At 33.1% G+C, this 20,608-nt stretch overlaps 1 protein-coding gene across 4 annotated transcripts in view; it reads right to left on the bottom strand.

Moving 5' to 3' along the window:
* aclya (ATP citrate lyase a) overlaps positions 1–20,608 on the bottom strand; it is a 55,747-nt gene that overhangs the window by 29,787 nt on the left and 5,352 nt on the right. For all 4 annotated transcript variants that reach the window (XR_012398545.1, XR_012398540.1, NM_001002649.2 and 1 more), the window contains 5 exon segments: positions 12,225–12,406; positions 8,773–8,895; positions 7,309–7,371; positions 5,398–5,588; positions 92–171 (listed from right to left, as the gene is read on the bottom strand). Coding sequence is in view for 2 of the 4 variants with exons in the window: in NM_001002649.2 (NP_001002649.2) it covers positions 92–171; positions 5,398–5,588; positions 7,309–7,371; positions 8,773–8,895; positions 12,225–12,383 (616 nt within the window). In the remaining 2 variants the exon portion in view is untranslated.

Below are 20,608 nucleotides of genomic sequence, written 5' to 3'. Positions count from 1 at the left end.
TCACAGAATTAAAGTGCAAACAACCTAATAGAACATACTTCATAGATAAAGTGCTTTTTTAAACATTGATAATACATAATTATCGGCTTACCCAGAGGGTTGATCTCCAAGTATGTGAAGTACAAATCTTCATACAGGTTGAACAGGCCTACCAGAAAACTAGACAAGATCCTGCAGAGACAAATACACACAAACATCTGTGTTATATTCAATAATAAAATATTGATACATTTAAATGTTATGAACATGAAAAACTGACATTAAGTTATTTATTATCACAATTAAGGCAACCATAAAATCTCACAACCAACATCACACACCCAAAGTGAATTTGTGTTTGGCAGTTTAATGAACAACCACAGGAAATGAATAGCAAATTATATTATTTTTTTCCTTAAACGTATTAACATGTGTAACAAATACAGTGGGGGAAAAGCAAGCATTGAACATGTCATGTTTTTTCCTGCAAATATTTCTAAAAGGCTGTGGACTTGGAATTGAACCAGATTTTGGGTAAAAACCCAAACAATACCAACATAAAAATAAGAACATTTGAAAAAAATGCGCTGTGTAATAGCAATGAAATGACAAGGAGAAAGAACTAAATTAATGAAATGCATTTATTACTTTATATAATATGTATATTTTTGGTGATGGCAGCTTAAAGACGCCTCTCATATGGAGAATGAAGCCACATGCATTGCTCAGGTGGGATTCTTTCCACAGACTTCAACAGTGTAAAATTTTCTGTGGTTCTGTGGGTCTCGTCTATCAAATTTGATCTTTATTTTGTATTTTCTATTGGATTCAAGTCAGGTGATTGGCTAGGCCATTCTGCAGCTTAATTTTCTTTGCATGAAGGCATTTGAGTTTCCTTGGCTGCACTTTGAATCATTGTCTCGCTAAAATGTTCATCCTGGTTTCATCTTCATCATCCTAATAATGTAGATGTTGGACTGAAGCAGCTCATATTCATTTACAATGATGAAGGGCAGAAGATTGTTGAAGAACTACTTAGAGATTTCAGCTGCTGTCTGGGCTTTCACCACCTTTCTACACCTCCCTTTCTTCATGTGTTCAATACTTTTTCCCTGTGTCTCTACAAATTAAGCTATGTGTAATAAGGTGAAAAGTAATTAGTTTAGTTTTCTCTGCATAAATGGATTCCTTTGGCTGTTAACACCTAATGAAAATTTCAAGTCAACATCAGCTTTAGAAATATGTTTTCTGAGAATAATAAGTTTTCTATGTTTTCTAAAAAAAAATTATTCAAATATGATTCCTTGAATTCACAATTTTTTGGAATGTTAAGTGGCTGTAAACAACTTATTTGGGCTGAATTTAAACAAACAAATTAAGTTGAATATTACTAAACTTAATTTGTTTGTTTAAATTCAACACATAAATAGTTTGCATCAATAATGCAGTCATTTTTTTCAGTGTATGAGTAACATGAATCAATGAAAAATATGCAAGATGCAACAAATTTAAGATATGTTTTTCACTCTATACTAGAAATACTAAGATGGGCTATAGAATAGTAATGCCAAGGATATCTAATGCTTAGTGTATGTAAAATAAATTAAAATCTGAATTTAAATAGACTAGGGAGACCTTAAGATTAAGAACTTGATCAACACTATAGTAAAGAAAGTATTATGAAATATTTTTTTTTTCAATTTTAATGCAGTCCTGTGACAATGAAGCCAGTTTGACATGATCCTTTAGAAACCATTGATTTGACACAAAAAAAAAATGCCATGTTGATTATTAATATTTTGAAGCAATCTAACATCTACTAGCATTATTCAATGAATGTGAAGTACAAAAAGAACAGCACTTTCATTTTTTTTTAAGTGATGCTTCAGCAAAACTGCACGTAAAATAAATTGAAAACGAAGACTAAGAGCCAGATTGGGAACAGTAATGGCAGAATGGGTTATTGATCTGAGCCAGAACAGCTGGTGTTGGAAGTAACAAGGGGAAACTGAGGGAGGAGAGAGAGCGCGAGTAAGTGAAACATTCGTCACCGCCCTCATAAAAAAATACACCCTGACGCTCCACAGTCCAGTGACCACAAATTATCCACGAAAAATGATGGAGAGACTGAATCACCAACGGAAGAGGGAGGAACTAATGGGATGACGGCAAATGTACTCCGTATATGCTATATGGGGAAAATTTATCCGTCTTTTACAACACAATATTTGTGATCGGGAGCTGCATGTAGATTTTCAAAGCTGTCCATCTATTAAAAATGGCGTATGCTTGTTTGTGTGTGTGTGTGTGTGTGTGTGTGTGACACTGGACAACAAGTCATAATTTAGATTTATACACAATAAACCGATGATGTTATCATTAGATGATGTTAGGATAAGACAATATTTAGCTGAGGATTTGAAAATCTGCAATCTGAGAGTAAAAAACAATTTTTTTAAATCAAAATAATGAGAAAAATCACCTAGCAACTACACTTTACCTAAAGAGGGGTTCAAAAGACCATCATGAATGCGAATAAAATTTTATACATGCTTATGACAACTGCTATTACGAGTCATTCACTCAGCTGGCATTTAAAATGGAAAGATGTCATTGTTTGTTATGACAACGTGACAAACAAATACATCACAACCTGTTTTTGTCTGTCATGAAAACTTGACATTACCAAGACTACAAAACTTGTCATAAATCTGGCATAAACATGATTGTCATGAAGCCATTATAATTATATCATGATGTTCTTAAACAGGGTCAGTATTTTTCCGGACCTCAACCACAGTGGTACAAGCTAAATTTGTCATTAAAATGTCATTAAATATTAATTACGCCTTTATTTGGGTCATTTCACTTTTAATAAACCTTTTAAATAACGAATACAGCTTGCTTTACGAAAAAAAAAACATGTGAAATTACATTCAAAATGCATCACAATTATTATTATTATTAAATATCAATAATGCCCTTATAAAAATATGACATTTGGAGTTATGACTTTAATAAAACATTTAAATGACAAATACATCTTGTTTTACAAAAAATACATGTAAAAAATACATTAAAATGCATTACAATTATTACTATTATTATTATTATTATTAAATATTAATAATGCCATTATAAAAATTATGACATTTGAGTTATGACATTTAAAAATGAACATTTAAATGACAAATGCAGCTTGTACCACTGAAAAAGTGATCAGATGCACAACAAATATGACGAGCTTATGGCAATCATGTTTATGACAGATTTATTACTTAAGATTTAAGTTGCATTGTCTTGGTATTGTCAAGTTGCCATGACAGAGATAAAGGCTGGTTGTGATGCATTTGTTTATGTCAAGCTGTCATAACAAACAAGGTCATCTTCGCATTTAAAATGACATACTGTAACTGAGCGAATGCATAAAATCTATTTGTGTCATACAAAAATTACAAAGGTCTTATGACAGTATTATGACACCCCTTGAAGTAAAATGTTAGTCACATTACTAAATAAAAATTAAGTTTTGATAGATTTACAGTAGAAAAAAAAATATATATACATGAGTTTAAATGCATAAAAAGTGCTGTCTTAAATTTACATTTAAATGAGCATTTTTCTCAGGCTGTTGCGTGATTTCAATAGTTTCACTCTTAGTGCAAAGAATAGATTAATTTCATTGCATTTAAAGTACAATAACTGAACATAAACATATCAGGCTGAGAAAAATGCACGTTTAGGAGGAAAATTTCAGACGGCACTTAGAGTTTTTGCATATAAACCCTTCATTTTATCTTTATTGCCATTGGTGAAAATGTACATGTGCAACATTGGACTGGTGTATGTGTGTGTCTGAAAAAGAGATGGAGAATAAAAGAGACGGATGAATAAAAAGAGGTGTGGAAAGTGGCCAGTGCTGCGAAACAATCTCCCCGACTATCTCAATGTCAGCCAAGACGGAGAAGCCAGCCAGAACGACATGTCAAAGTGTTTGTGTGCGCGTCATCAAAATGACAGACGGGGTTTATAGACGTGAATTGAATAATACTAGGGGCTGGACGGAGACAACGAAAGAGGAAATATTTCATTAGTGTAATGGATCAAACTACTGGCAGCACAACGGAGAGTGGCTCGTCTGCTTGCTTGTCCTCTTTCTTCTCCCTCTCTCGCTCCATTCTTCCTCACTGTTCTGTTCTCCTGTCCCGAACTGCACCACTGCCTGCAGACTTATGTGTGCAGAGATGTAGAAGACTTCAAGGGGTTTTTGGGCAACTCTTATGGTTTGTTTTTTTTCTCCTAGGCTGCTTTGATATATGACAAATGAAGTGTTTAATCTATTAACCCTCATGTACTGTTTAACTACCCTTTTCTTATGTTAATGGCTGTTTTTGCCCCCACTGACTTCCATTATAAGCACATTTTTGATTGAAAAGTCATTACACCATATAATCATACATTCTTGATTATTAGTGGTTGGAAAGAGGTACAACTTATCAATTTTACTGTTGATCAGTAGCTGGGAGCTTTAACGCTTTAGATAGGCCTGTGCAATAAGTTCCTGGCTTTTATATGGAGCCCCATACCAGCAAATTATAGTGTGTGTGTGTGTGTGTGTGTGTGTGTGTGTGTGTGTGTGTGTGCATAAATACACTTACTAGGTTTACCATGTTCTGAAAGCTGAGCTGCTTATTTTGATTTTCCCAGACATAAAGGTAAAGGAGGCAAAAATCTGTCTCTCATACTCACACACTACACTCCAAATAACTCCATATATATAAAAGCCTGAAATGGTATCTTTTTTTGCACTGCAACAGATGATCATCAGTAAAAACATTTGACCTCTTCACAATAGAAAAAAATACCAACATTCAAAAATGCATGATTATTTGGTGCCATAGCTTTGCAATGAAACTAATAAATTATAAATGGAAGCATATAATGGGGCAAAATCAGCCATAGACATAATGAAAGGGTAGTCAATTTGCCCAGAGTCAGTGTTTGTTGAGTTTAATATTTTCAAAAGGACTTTCTCAAATTGTGTGTCAAAATAAGATTTGGTCATCAAAAATCAATCCATTGCAGAAACACAGAGAAATTTGTGACCAAATTAAGACTCAAAATCACCCCAGAATGGATAAAACATCTTCAACAGCACATAAGAGTTTAAGAAACATTAGAGATGCTGTGAGATGTGTTTTATGCACATCAAGGAATACAGTTGGTAAATGTGTTTCACTGTTGATAGATCCTGCACAAATCCTTTTATCAGACTAAAAATCAGAGCAAATACCTTTTTTATGCACATTGAGATTTTGCACATCTTAGCTTTTTACTTTAATGCAACATCCTAAAATATGCATATAAATAGGTGGATGGAGACACTTCCATGCTACTTCTTGATTGGGTTAGACTCACTCTTTCTTATCAGCAGGTGCGTGTGTGAGCAGCTGACTCTTGACGGTGTCGGCGCTGATCTTCTCATCCACTCCCACCAGCAGTTTGAGGGCTTTAGAGTCCACGTCCCCCACGTCCACGCCACCCTCATGATGGAAGAGCATGTAGTCGCCTTCACGAGTGGCGTAGATGCAGACGTAAAACTCCTCCTCCTGAGGAAACGGCACAGATCAATAACAATGTTCTCGTTCTAATTAAACTCATGCTAAGGCTGCACGATATTGGAAAACAAATTACATTTAGATATTTTGTTCTTCTGTGATATGAATATAATTGCACAAGAAGACTATTTGAAAAAAATATTCACAATTTTACATTGATTGTGATGATTATTTTTTGGAGGGGGGTGCATCTGTATAAAACTCGCAAAATTATACGTAATACACAAAATAATGTCATTTAAAGCACAGGTGAAAACAATAGAATAAAGATAAAAATGAAATAAACAACACTATGGTTTTCAGTGGAGTCTTAACACAGAATTTCAATGATCAAATGTAAAATAACAGTGTATTTATTGTGTAATTATATATACCCAATTAATCAAATCTGCTCTTATCATTAAAGCAGAAAACTGTATAATGTCTTGTGTCCAGACACAGAGTTTAAATGAACTTGTAATCTCTTGACATTATGCGATATGACTATTGTAGATTCACACATTGCGATATCGATGCTAAAACGATATATTGTGCATATATATAATTAGCATTAGTAGCAGAAGAGGTAATAACAGTAGTAATACTATAACTTTTTTTAAACAAATTCAATTTCAAAAATTCATTCATTGAAAGTACAATAAAAATGTATATTACTTACCATTTTTATTGTTAATAATTCATTTAACTTTACATGATTATGAATAAATAAAACAATTATAATAATGATATTTAGTAGTGACAACAGCAGCATTAATGGTACTACTACTATCACCAAAGCATTTATTATATTACATACACTATAATTATTAATTCACTGGAATTAAGCATAATTAAAATGTAAATAAAATGTATAAATATTTTTATTATAATTTTTATTATTCTTTCTTTTCAATTAATGAATTATAATTTTTTGACTAATTATTATTATTATTATTATTATTATTATTATTATTATTATAATTATTAAGTATTTAATTGATAATTTTGTATAATTATTATTTATTTTTAATTAATTATTTATTATTAATTATTATTATTCCTTTTAATTATTTATTATCAATTATTATTTATTTTATTTAATTATTATTTTTCGTTATTATTTTTAATTATTATTATTATTAATTACTTTTAACAGTTAAACAATAATAGTAATAATAATAATAAACAACAACAACATTAATCATAGTACAATGTATTTGACTTTTTTATTATTATTATTATTATTATTATTATTATTATCATCATCATTATTATTGTTATACATATTACTTTTCTATTAAACAGATCTAATTTTAAAAAGTATAATAAACGTGTAATATATCCAAACTTAATGTTATATTTAATTAATAACAAATATTCAACAATTAATTATAATTCATTATGAGCCACAATTAAAGAGTCATAATAAATATTTGTTAATATAGATTTTTTTTTTTTTAAATCAACAGATTTGATGTATTGTTTTGTTTTTGTTTTACTTCTTGTAAAAACCTTTAGCTAAACTAAACAAAATCATTATGTAATGATATGACGTGAATACTGACAAAAACAATATCAGCAATAAAATATTTCCTCAAATTATTTCAAATAAAATAGGATTCACATTTTTTACATTTTGTTTTAGTTGACATCTAAAAAAAGCATTAGCTTAGAGGTTTTATTTTTAGCTTAAGATGACAATAATACCATCACATTCACTTAATTGGCTCACCTGTTTGTGCGCTACAAAGGGCTCGATCAGGAAGTTTTTGAGAATGCCTTTCGCCTTCCCCACCTGAGAGACACACAGAGAGAGGTTATTTTTAAAAGCCTAATGCTCATATATCAGGCTCTCCTTCAGGCTTAAACCCCAGAAACTGCCTTCAGAGTCAATCTAAAAGCTTCCTCTAATGAAAAGCACACAATGAAAAGAGCATTATGTAAGAGGCAGAAGAAAAGGGGGGCAGAGAGTGTTCGGAGTGTCTAAAGTGACCTGACTTCAGTGTTTAGGAGGAAAGGGAAGATTTGACAAGCTGAGCAGCAAGACAAAAACACACAACAATCTCATTTATGCTGCGGTCGGTCACAACAGTAGGTTAAAAGGCCAGTTGATATAAATCAGCCAGAGAGAGAAAGAGAAAGGCGAGCTGACATTTTAAAGAGACGGGGGGAAAAAAACAACACAGCAATGACAAGATGGAAAAAAAAATATGAAATGAGATCGTCCACACGGAAAAGAGAACAGTCTATTAGACTGCAGAAATAATCTACATAAAAATAAAGGGATAATAATAGTGTTTGACCCTCAGGGAACAATGTACTCGATGCAGAAGGTGTGACATTCAGCGTATTGAAGTGACAATTGTGTAATGGCAAAATGGAAATTTCAGAGATCTTTTTAAAAACATGCATGAGGTAATTGAAAAAGCACATTGTATTTATGCTACTAAAAACATATATATTTGAGCCTTTCTTTATGAAATATAGGCCTGAATGTACATAAAATGTCAGATAGTGAAACTGTCCAATAGAAATATTAAATATTTTATATACCAAGAGGGGATGTAAGAATTCTTATACAAATAAATACTCATTTTTTATCACCAACATCATCATTATAATTATCATTATTATGAATATTAATAATAAACAAAAAATAAATAATAATAATTAAACCAATTAAATAATATATTCACCAAGAGGGCAAGAAAACTCAGAAATAAAGACAATTTTATCATCATCATCATCATCATCACCACAAAATTTATAGTCATAACAATAATATTTAAAAAAAATTATAATAATAAAATAATATTAATAAAATAATAATAATTAATTAAATATTATTAGATAAATAGTTAAATATTTTATCCAAGAGGGCCTGTAAGAATGTTCACTAACATTTTTTTAAATTATCATCATCTAAACATTATTATTATTATTATTATTAATAATAATAAAACAAAAAAAATTACATAAATTAAATAATTAAATATCATCTAAACATTTAAAAACAAAATAGTGAGAAGAAAATCCAAGTAACTCACACACACACACTTTTTTTTTTACCCATTTAAAATGTTATTAAACCACACTGAAATTAAAGAAATATATAGCTTCATGTCATTGACCACACAAACAGAACAGAAAATTCACACACAGCATTTTCAAAGGGGTTTGGGGTATCTGTCCTCACCATGGTCTCCTGCATAAGGCGGGTTTTGAGCCATTCCTTCACGCCGTTCAGATCCAGGTTTACGCCCACCAATCCCAGCTTTCCTCTGCGCTTTATCAGCTGATCTGGTTTAACCACCAACCGCTGGACAGAAACACGACACAATAACCCATCAAACACTCACTATATAAAAACTCATGCAATGAATTAATAAACACTAGAACTAACTTCCATGGCAGTCATTTCTACTGTGTATAACCTTAATGGTTAAATTGACCACATGAATTATAAATCCATAACTGCTATTACTTTGAATTGAAATGCATATTAGTGATGTTTTACCAGCTATTATAGCCTTAGAAACTAATCGTTTGTCTTGCATCAATTTGAAATGTCTTTTTAGAACTAGTTGTTTGTTAACTTTTTGTAATTTATTCTGAGATTACTATGAAGTCCTTATTGCTGGCATGACATAAAAAAAAATTGAATAAGTAAATAGATTCAATAAGTTCTGTAGCTGCAAGTAAAGTTAAACAAAATTTGATAAAATAATAATAATAACAATAATATTTCAATCATTATAATTTCATCTTTTGTGCGCTACTGAGGTTTATTAACCATCCTAGCATAACAGATCTATGTGCAATTTGATTTCAGTGGTGGCTGCAAATGATCGTTTCCAAAAACATTTACAGTATGGTAAAAGAGGAAAGCACACATCTTCATAGCCACTCAGTAGCTCATACAAGATTGTACACATGTTAAAAAAGACAGTAAAATATGATGACAGACATTCCAACTCTAAAACCTCAACAGATGCCTGAAATGATGATTTCATAAACATTAATACATTACAGTCTAACATGAACCACCAGAATGCAAAACTCAAGAATGCAACGGCCTGACAATTATATTTTAAAAATAAATAAATAAAATTATAAAAAAATAATAAAACAACAACAACAACAACAAAATACAATTTAAATAATAAAAATATATCTTGTATATGTGTGTGTGTATACAATGTAATATAATATTATAAAAAAAAAATTAAATAATAAATTAAATTAATAAAAAAAAAAAGTATGTGTGTGCATGAATGTGTAAAAAAAATGTCCTTCAGGTTAAAATACAAAACGGTTTGGATTTTCAATGTGGCCTAGAGTTTTAGAGCCGGCTGTGTGTAAAAATCAAGCATTAATGGTCATTATTTTTCTAAAAAAAAGCACCGGAAGGCAGAAGAAAAAAAGAATCCAAATCTGTAAGTGTTTTCCTAATTTCCTAAAAGCGTCTCGGTGGCTCTCTGAGGATAGAGAGAAAGGACATAGAGATGTGACTCATATCTAATATCATTATAGTCTCTTGGCTCCTCCATAAAGGTGATTAGGAGTGCTTTTTCAGCAGAAACTGACCCTGGACTGACATTTGAGGAATTGTGCTACACTCACTTTAGCTGCTTTAATTGAACCACTAGTGAAGCAGCACAAAATGACCACCGTCCTACATCCTCAGTGTCTCCCTTTAGGATCTCTCCTCATTTACCACCATGCAGAACTGCTATACATAAAGGTCTCATACTGCAAGTCAAATCAGATGGAATTGCTAGTAACTGTAATAATATGATTGCAATGGAATAATCATTTGGAGAAATTACTTTGTTGTTATAATAATTTTCTTCCTGATCCCTATGAACAGTTGTTTCTTTAAATTTTGTTTAGCTTATTTTTTTATGTCCATCTATGCATCTACATGTCTATATATACATATTTATACATGTATCTACACACCTACATCTATCCATCTAATTTTTGTTGTGTTAATGCAAATAGCATGCATTTTGGTAAAATAGGCATTTTTTATTGAATATAACATTAAATCCTTCCTAAATCTATTTAATATTAGGAACAATCATGTCCCTTTCAGGATGTTTAGTGGAAAAATAATGTTCACATTGAAACACATTAAAACACTATTTTATCATTGTGCTATTCAAGCAAAACATCATGCATTTGTTGCTGATAGCCTTCCAGTTGACAATATTTCATTTATTTGTTTTTAATAATTAAACTCGTAAACAGTAGGTGTATTGGTACGGATATCAGAGTCTGTTGTTTAGATTTACTTTGCAAGTGCACATGTGTGTGTGTGTGTGTGTGTGTGTGTGTGTGTGTGTGTGTGTGTGTGTGTGTGTTAGTTTTTTGTTATACTGCATTAAATGATAATGTATCAGAATGATGTCCTTTCTGATTATTGACCTATCCTAAACTGTAAAAATAATAATTTAAATTGAAGTAGGTGGCATGGTGGCTCATTGTTTAGCACTGTCGCCTAGCAAGAAAGTTGCTGGTTCGAGTCTCAGCTGGTCCAGTTGACATATCTGTGTGGAGTTTGCATGTTCTCCCTGTGTTCATGTGGACTTTCCTCAACTGATGAACTAAACTGGCCATGGTGTGTGTGTGTGTGTGTGTAAATGAGTGTATGGGTGTTTCTCAGTACTGGGTTGCAGCTAGAACGACACTGCATAAAATATATGCCGGAATAGTTGGCGGTTCATTCCACCGTGGTCAACTCTGATAAATAAGGAACTAAGCAAAAGGAAAATTAATGAATCAAAGTATAATATGACCAATTTAGTTTTACTGAATTTAACAGATTAATGAATACATAATTATAAAACTTAATATATATTTATAGAATATTTATGACACAATCGAATATTAGTAAAAACATTCAAATAAATAAGATTTTCCCTTTAATAAAAAAATACAGTAAAATACATAGCCTGAATCATCTTCTCATATTGGAAGGCATTATTGCAACAAGCTAGTAAATCATTGAATAAAGATTAAAACCAAGCGTTGGCAATTACTGGCCAAAAGTTCATTATTATCCATCTTAGCAAACGTTTGTAAATCTGTCTGAGAACGTCAAACAGAATAAGGTGTGCTTTTTTTGGCCCATGTGCAAGTGCCTCATCAAGTAGCATTACTTCACGGGTTTATATCAAGCTTAAAGTCAGCTCGAACCAGAAGTTGTGACTATTTTTCGTATTGTGATGCAGTTGCTAAAGAAACATTATATTAAATGTGAGAACAGTGGGTGTGGCTTGTTATTTCTACAGCAAAGTAGGAACGTAAAATAAAAGTAGGCATTTTATTCAGAAAAATTAGAGAAAGGGTCTGGGGAGAGGCATTACAACATAACAGACTACTCCTGCTCAACATTTCTGATTGCTGTCAAAACTGACAGATGAACGGGTGTGGTTAATTATGTTAGCCAAGCCCAATAGCCCAGACAGCCATAATCTGAAAAATAGTAATTTTAGATTACAAGGGAACAAACCCATTTTTTTTCTAATGACATGCACAGTAGAATTCTTCACCACAAAACTAGCAATGAGCTAATGAAATCATATGGTTAGTTTTGATTTCATGTGTACTTTAAATGAGTTGTTTTCAGTCATCTTACTGTACCTCCGTCAAGAGCCAGGGATGATCCTGGACCAGTCTCTCCCAGTCGGTTTCTGCAGTTACGTTAGCATAGCGAAATCGGTTCTGAACACTGGCTGAAGTGCAGATGTGTTTGTATAGGAACTCCTTCCCCGTTTGCTCGGAGATGGCTTTGGCTGACATGATGGAGCTGGAGGACTAAAGCACTGCAGAGAAACACACAATAAAATTACAACATCATCAGCTTTCAAAAGGCTTCACAAACTTTCAGTCAGTCAGTTAATTAGTTAACTTTGTCTCCATGGTGAAATTTTATTTGCAGCATACACTCACATTTATAAATAAATCATATAAAAACATGGAAACTCTACTCCTAATTAATATCCGGTCTACTGGCCATCAACTGCTACTGAGAGGAATTAAAAAACTTAAATGCTTGAGGTATGAGGTCTTATTTCTTACATCTCTGCGAACACAATATAGATGACCTGATGGTATGATCAATAAATTAAGATGCTAATACTAAAAAAGCCAATAAATTACAGTACACAGTATAATGTAAAGAAAATATAAAAATACCGGGTTCCAAACAAGCATGTAAATAAATATATATAAACAAATAAAATAATTCAATTAATCTTTATTTCCATAGCACTTTTACAGTGTAGATTGTGTCAAACCAGCATAACATAGAAGTTCTAGTAAATTAAAGTTGTGTCAGTCCAGTTTTCAGAGTTGAAGTCCAGTTTTCAATGTTGAAAATAAGAAAAAAAAATCTATCAAACATTTACTAAAAACTAACTGAAAACACCACAAAAAAGCTATAAGTTGTACACAAACAAACAAACAAACAGCTAACACAAAAGGAGAAAGAGACACATACCCAACAAAGAGAAAGACTGATTGTAGACTAAAAGTAAACATATTAACTTAAGATGACTAAATTAATTAATAACTGAACACAACAAAACGAAAAAAGCTAATAAAGTTGTAAACAAACACAAAACACTTATAATGCAAAAGAAAGAGAGCTAATAATAAACATAAATAAAGCTAACTAAAAATGTGAAAAGTAATGAGAAAGGAAAACAAAAAAAAAACATGACAAATACATTATCATAAAGATAAAATATTTAATTAACTTAATAGGCAACATAAAGAAAGAAAAACAAACAAACAAAGCTTTGTTAGGTCTATGCAGCACTTTGTTAAAATAACTGCTTGAACTGCCATGACGACACCAATGCGCACGAATGGCCGAGTTTACCGCAGGACAACAACCTTGTGTGTTTCGGGTTTATTATATATTCTATATTATACACATCATGCTTATTAGAAGACTACAAATATTTTACTGCAGTAATCATCTTTTGTTGAATAATTTGGTTATAAAGGCTAGATTGTTTGCACATGTTCATTTTCAAATTGTTTATACAGAAAATTTACTGCATTTAGCTCCCTATATGTTTTTCATGATATATTTTAGTAAATAAAATAAATATTAACTCAAGTCTTAAAAACTTGTAATAAAATAATTATCATCATCATTGATTCTGCCACACTAAAGGTTTCTTAACAAATAAAGGTAAAGAACTATTTTATTAAATATTTATAAAAATGATTTATATGATTATAAAATGTATGTTTTTTTCTGTCAGGCTGTTTATGCACAAGTTTTAAAAGTGACATTGATGTACCTGCTCTTTCTGGGAAACTTCTACTTAAAGTTTAGCTCACTTATTTTAGGAATGTCCTTTTGTTCAATCTTTTGTGGATTAAAGTGCTTTTTTGAAAATGCTTTCATTATCCAAAATAATCTTCATCATTGTTTAAGACTTAATCAAAACACCTTGCTTTGGGTTTTACACTAATATATATTGGAAAGTTTTATCTATAAATGTAAATAAATGTAAAGCCCTTTTAGCATATTCAAACAAGTATCAGTCTAAAGAGGGAAGTCTAAACTCCTAAAATTTGTGCTTATTGCCCTGTATTAATCCTATTCAATTGTATGTTTATATTACCCTCTCAATTTCCCTTATTCATAAAAACTAATAATTCCATTATTGTTTAAAAATGAACTATAGTTTGTAGTGAATGTATTCTGTTTTATTTGTACAGTAAATATTTTTTTGTATTAAATATTAAATGATGATGATGCCATGTGATCGGTCATCATGACTGCTGCAACTTTGAGCCCCGAAGTGTCCAGCGGTCCAACTTGACGGCTCCGTTTTCAACTCCGCCCCCGCCTGGACTGAGCTAAACTCGTTGATCACTGGCTGCAGCCGTGCTTCATGTCGTACGCACCTAATTAGTTTAATTAGGTGTGGTTAATTAGGGTTTGAACTAAACTATGCAGAGCTACAACCCTCCAGGAGCTGGGTTTGACACCGATGATATAATAGATGTTAAATTATGGAGCCAGATCAGTCTCAAAATTAATATATTTACGAGTTAAATTCATACATGCACAACATAAATCCAATTTGTAAATTCAAAACACAATTCATAAATACAACACACAATTTGTGAATTCACAATTAAAATACTCAAATATTTTCGGCAAATGAACTAGATTTGTGTATTACGAATCGGGTTTTGAATTTACGAATTAGATTTTGTAAATCTGAATTGCGTTGTGGACGTACAAGTTATATTTTGAAAGTTTCTGATTTTTGAAACTGATCTGGCTCCATAACAAATTGCAGCATGTTTTATTATACAATGCTGAAAAATGAACACACCGAAAACACTTTTTCTGTATTGCATTAACCGGGACACTGAACAGGTTTAGTGGCTAACTAAAAAAAAAAAATAATAATAATAAATAAAAATAAATATCACACTGACAAAAACATTTAAACCACATCCTGCCAACCCAGATGTAAATCTTAAAATATTTCTTCCTCAGGCTGTTTTTTCATTTCATCTACTGCTCTTTCCGTCTTCACCTTTCCTTGAATCAGGAAATGCAGCTAAAAATAGTCCTGATGCTCAAACTGATTTGATTAGGTCTGGACTTCGTGCTGTGAACAAGAAAAACAACTGAACTACAGTCTGACTGACAGATGAAAGAAACACAATCATACATCACACAACAGCATTAACCAACTTTCTTAAAGGGTCAGTTCACCCAAAAATGAACATCCGGTCATTATTTACTCACCCTTTACTGGTTTCAAAACTTTAAGAGAGTTGCTTTCCTCTGTTGAACACCAAAGATATTTTTAAGAATGCTGAAAACCCGTAACATTTGAAAAACCGTAACCTGTGTTTTTGGGTACAGGTTTACAAGATCATAATTTAAATGATCTTCTTTTGTGTAAAACAGAAGAAACTCAAACATCTAAGTGAGGGAGAGTATATAGTGGGTACATTTTCATCTCTTTAAAGCAGGACACTAGAGATGAATCATATAAAAAATTAAGTCTAGTTTTTGTATTAGTTCTATGAAATTATGTTTAATTATGCAAATGAAGCTTGTTCTGTTAAATATACACTGTAAAAACATTTCTAGCACAAACATCCAAACACTGAAGGCAGCTTCAAAATTTTGGTTTCACTTTCTCATTTATTCATTCATTTTCCTTCATCTTAGGCCCTTATTTATTAGGGGATGCCGCAGCGGAATGAACCACCAACCCAGTACTGGGAAACACCCACACACTCTCGCATCACACACATACACTACGGCCAAATTTTTGTTTACCCAATTCACCTATTGACCTCATTCTAAAATGCGGAAGTGCGCCTGTTTTCGCGATTGTCTTAGAACTTCCGTTTTTAGTCACCTATGGGAGAAATGACTAGGAATAATAAACGGCAAAAAAAGAGTCAAACTACTAGCTCTACAAACAAATGTTTGCATGACTATATATACAGACCAAGTAGAATAATATAACCAGGAAATATCAGTTAGCAACATCAAACAGCAAAACGAGCAGTTTTTAACGTCATAAAATATGAATGGAAGTGAATGAGACCGGAAGTCTCGTGCCAAAAGGATTCCAATGGCAGCGCCCGCTCGTCTGCGGAGAATAAGGTCAATAGCACATGTCTTTGGACTGTGGGGGAAACCGGAGCCTAGCCAGGACTCAAACCAGCGACCTTCTCGCTGTGAGGCGACAGTGCTAACCACTAAGCCACCGGTTTAAAATGTTTTTTTTTTTTTTTTTTTTTTACAAAGTTACTGGCAGCCTCTTTTTAGCACTTCATCATTCAGAAAATGATCAACTGATCAAAAAACAGTCGGAGAAGAAATACACTGTTCACATATTGTTGTAATAAAATGTGCATGAGGCGGCAAATCAAGCATGAACAAATCCCTCAATAAAACCTTCAGTATGCACTTATAAATAAAATGAAGTTCGATGTAAATAAATGAAGAGCTGCTGAGGAGGTCACAGTGGCGCAGTGGGTAGCACAATCGCATCACACCAAGAAGGTTGCCAGATCGAGCCTCGGCTAGTAGGTTTGGCATTACTGTGTGGGGTTTGCATGTTCTCCCCGTGTTCGTGTGGGTATCCTCTGGGTGCTCAGGTATCCCCCACAGTCCAAAGACATATCAGGGCTAAGGGGGAAAAACAGTCTATAGGGGAACTGAATAAATCAAATTGGCTGTAGTGTATGTGTGTGAAGGAGTATATATGGATGTTTTCCAGTGTTGGGTTGCGGCTGAAAGGGTAAAACACTGTGTAAAACATATACTGGGTAAGTCGGCGGTTCATTCCGCTGTGGTGACCCCTGATTAATAATGGGACTAAGCCGAAAAGAAAATGAATGAAGAGCTGCTGAACTTTAGATTCATTTTAAAAACGATTCATTATAAGAAAATGACCATTAAAAATGCGTACTGTCAAACTGTGAGGCAACCATTTCTGGATTTCCTCAAAACTGATTAATGCTGCGACAACAATTGATTGGAATAATTGATCATACTCTGATAAATACATTTGAACATTATGATTGCTTTGATTGGTAAATACCCCCATTTGTTTGCTTTTTTATTCAGTTTATTTAAATTTTTTGATTTATTGCTGGGGTTGCCGTTTACACCAGAAGATTTCCTTTGTATTGCTTTTGTATCTTAAAAAGAAAAAAAAAAGTTTAAATAAAATATTTTTAAATGTGCACTGCAAAATAAAACAGACAAACTGCTAAAGTCTGATAAAAGAAAACATTAAGTGGTATAGTGGATGTTTTCATTACATAAGACCGGAAATTCTCAAAAGTCACAGGTATCACAAATAAACTGTGTTTTTGTCAGCAGCGTCTCACATTAAACTCGGTGTAAAATCCAAACAATGCTTTTTTGTTGGCACAAGTTGTTATTCTTTAGGTCAACAATTAATGTGATGGGGAACAACTTAATCCACTGAAAATAAATGTTTGTTTTTGGTCATTTTCAATCAAATTCTGATTATTTGCTTTAGTGTTCGGAGTTTGAAGGGTTCAGCCACAATATTCATTACCACAGCCCTCTTACTGTTCGTTTGCTATGCAGAAATGATGCACAAAAACAAAGCCCCGTCCCCTACTCAATATTCCCTTTCGGTTGGAAGTACATCAACATACTGAAACAAAAGGTCTAAGAAACTTCTGGTTAGAGTACATTAAACCAAAACAACCCATCCATCAGTCAACAGTCTTTACAACCAATTTCATCTAACATAGTAATATAATGGTAAGGCTGAGCTATAGAAGTTCTCATTGGCATTCTCTCTCCATCTGCAGTGAAACACACGAGTGCTTTAGTGATTGGCAGGCTGAGGGTGCATTCAGATGACATCATCACAGCCGCCTGTCTGAACCCTGTCAGAACGAGAGCGCCAAGCTGTCAGTGGGGTCAACACAACCATCTTTGTTTAAAAAAGACTAGATAAACCAGTCGGCAGAGAACCAGAAGTGCCAGCTACAGTATCTCCATCTGAATGCACTGAACACAAAACAAAACTAATTCGAACTTGATTCAGTAGAAATGCATTAAGAGGTTAGTTCACCCATAAATGAAAACAGTGTGAGTAAATGAAGAGGAAATTAGCATTTATAAATTATCCTTTATTAAGTGTTGAACCAATTTTAAATCCTGGCTTTCAGAATTCTCTACCACTTTACATTTAGAGAGACTAAGACAAAATCTTTCTGATAACATTGCCGGCTTCAAAGCCACCTGGAAACCCTTTTTTAATTATTTGTCAGATTGCTAGGATAACAGTTTAAAGGTATAACCCTGTCATCGTCTGCAAGGTCACCATATTGCCTGCGCCCACTGTTAAAAATATACGTGTGTAACATTGTTGACCCATGTATAATATTGGAGGAACTGATGTAATAATGGTTTTAATGTTTTTTTTTTCTTATGTATTTTTTTTTTGTCTTTTTTGTTGCTATTTGTATTGCCCGGTGTTGCTTTAAGAAAACAGAAATATAATATATATATATATATATATATATATATATATATATATATATATATATATATATATATATATATATATATATATATATATATATAATAAAAAATATTTTTTTTTATTATATATATATTATTTATTATTTTTTTTTATTTTTTTGTATAAATTGTTCATAGTAGGGATACACAAATAAATGACCAAAATAATCAATATGATAATAGAATCTGCAATATATGCATCACAGACATGCATGATAAAGCATTTATTTTATGTCTAAATCGCAGGGTGCAAAAGCATTAAAGACATGTCTGTATCCACTTTTGATATTTTAAGGACGGAAAAATACAATCTGCCCCCGGCAGATGGTCTAACAGAGTTGTGCTTATTCTCTTAATGAGTTATGGGTGCGTTTAGAGAATAAACCAATCAGAGTCTCATCTCCCATTCCTTTAAGAGGCGCGCCCCATTTGCTATTTTCACGGCGGACTTCGTAAGTGGAAAAACTGAATGCTCCACTAGTGAGAAAACAGTTAAACAGAGCATGTGCAGCGCGAGGACAAATAATGAGCCTCCTTCAATCAGCCTCTTTACTTTCTCTCTTTCATGAATAAGGAAACGGTGCTGTAAACTCCACTGAAGACATCCATTAGTCAACATAATTTCATTTGTTAAGGGTAAAGATTTGTTTTAAAACTATTTCTAAATTCAGTTCTAATTTCCAGCAAACAAATACATGAACAATAATAACAACGAAGTGTGACCAAAAAGTTATGTCAAAACACACCTCTTTTCTAGATAGGAACACCCATGAGTCCACAAAGTGGCTCAAATGGATTTGCCATTTAAACAACGTGGCAAAAAACAGAAAAATTAGGGTTGTGCTGGTCTGAAAATAGCAACACGTCGGGGCAAACACGTCTTGTGCCTTATTGCGCCGGGTGTATGATAGCACTCTAAATGTTTGCACCCGTTTTTTGTATGAATTAGAATTAATAATATCTGAAAAATATATTTCACCTGTTTATTTTAATATCATTACATAAATAAAAGTAAAAACATAGCTAATAAAAAAATTGTTTCCCTATTTATATCACAATACTCCAAAACAACATATAATATTGTATTTATATTAAGGGTGTCACGATTCCGATTTTAATCGAAAATCGATCGAAATTTATGCTCGATTTTGATTATCGAATCAAAAAATAGAATCGTTGATGCTGCCACGCCCCCATGTCACGTCAGCTTGGCTTGCCAAGCGGGAAAAAACACGCTTGTTGAAGTGCTTCTTAAACTGTGCAGACGCAGGAGACCCACCGACAGAGCTTAAACCTTCAGGGCTCGACAATAAGGACTGCCCGATAGCCCGGAGCCAGCGTGCGAGACGCTCGGGCCACTGTACAGTGCTGCTTTGTTGCCTGACAGATTGAGCCAGAGCTGCGTGCTGCGACTGTCTGTCAATTGTGTGCAAATACAAGCTTACGGTGCTTTCAAATCCAGCAGTTGCGCACGCATCCGCGCCAAATCAATCAGTCTGAGATCGCCTGAATGAGATGGTCTCTGCCCTACTGAGCGGATCGATTGTAGTAAACAAAACAATGCAACGACCTAACGACCCAGGCTATATCACAGTGTATTATGATCGTGTAATAGCCATATATACAGCTATATGAAGAGAGAACGATGAGCAGGGCGAGATGTCATTCTTAAGCCTGATTTATACTTCTGCGTCAGGTGACCGGCGTAACCCACAGCACAGGCAACGCGCGTGGCTGTGCATTTATACTTCTACGCGCTGTCTCTGTCGGTCTGCATTAACACTTCCGAAACGCTAGTTGGCAGTGAGTTGTAAATGTTCCTCTGTGTCGAGTTTCTTCGCTACTTTTTTGCTTTTCCTGAACACTTCCGTGATGTACAAGTGGCTCAAACTCACTCATTTTGAGGCAGGAACCGGCGGACGTGCAACAACTTTAACTATGAGGTAAACACAAA

Source organism: Danio rerio, chromosome 3, assembly GCF_049306965.1.
Source record: "Danio rerio strain Tuebingen ecotype United States chromosome 3, GRCz12tu, whole genome shotgun sequence".
Classification (NCBI taxonomy): Eukaryota; Metazoa; Chordata; class Actinopteri; order Cypriniformes; family Danionidae; genus Danio; species Danio rerio.
This window is presented reverse-complemented; position numbering and strand designations above follow the sequence as displayed.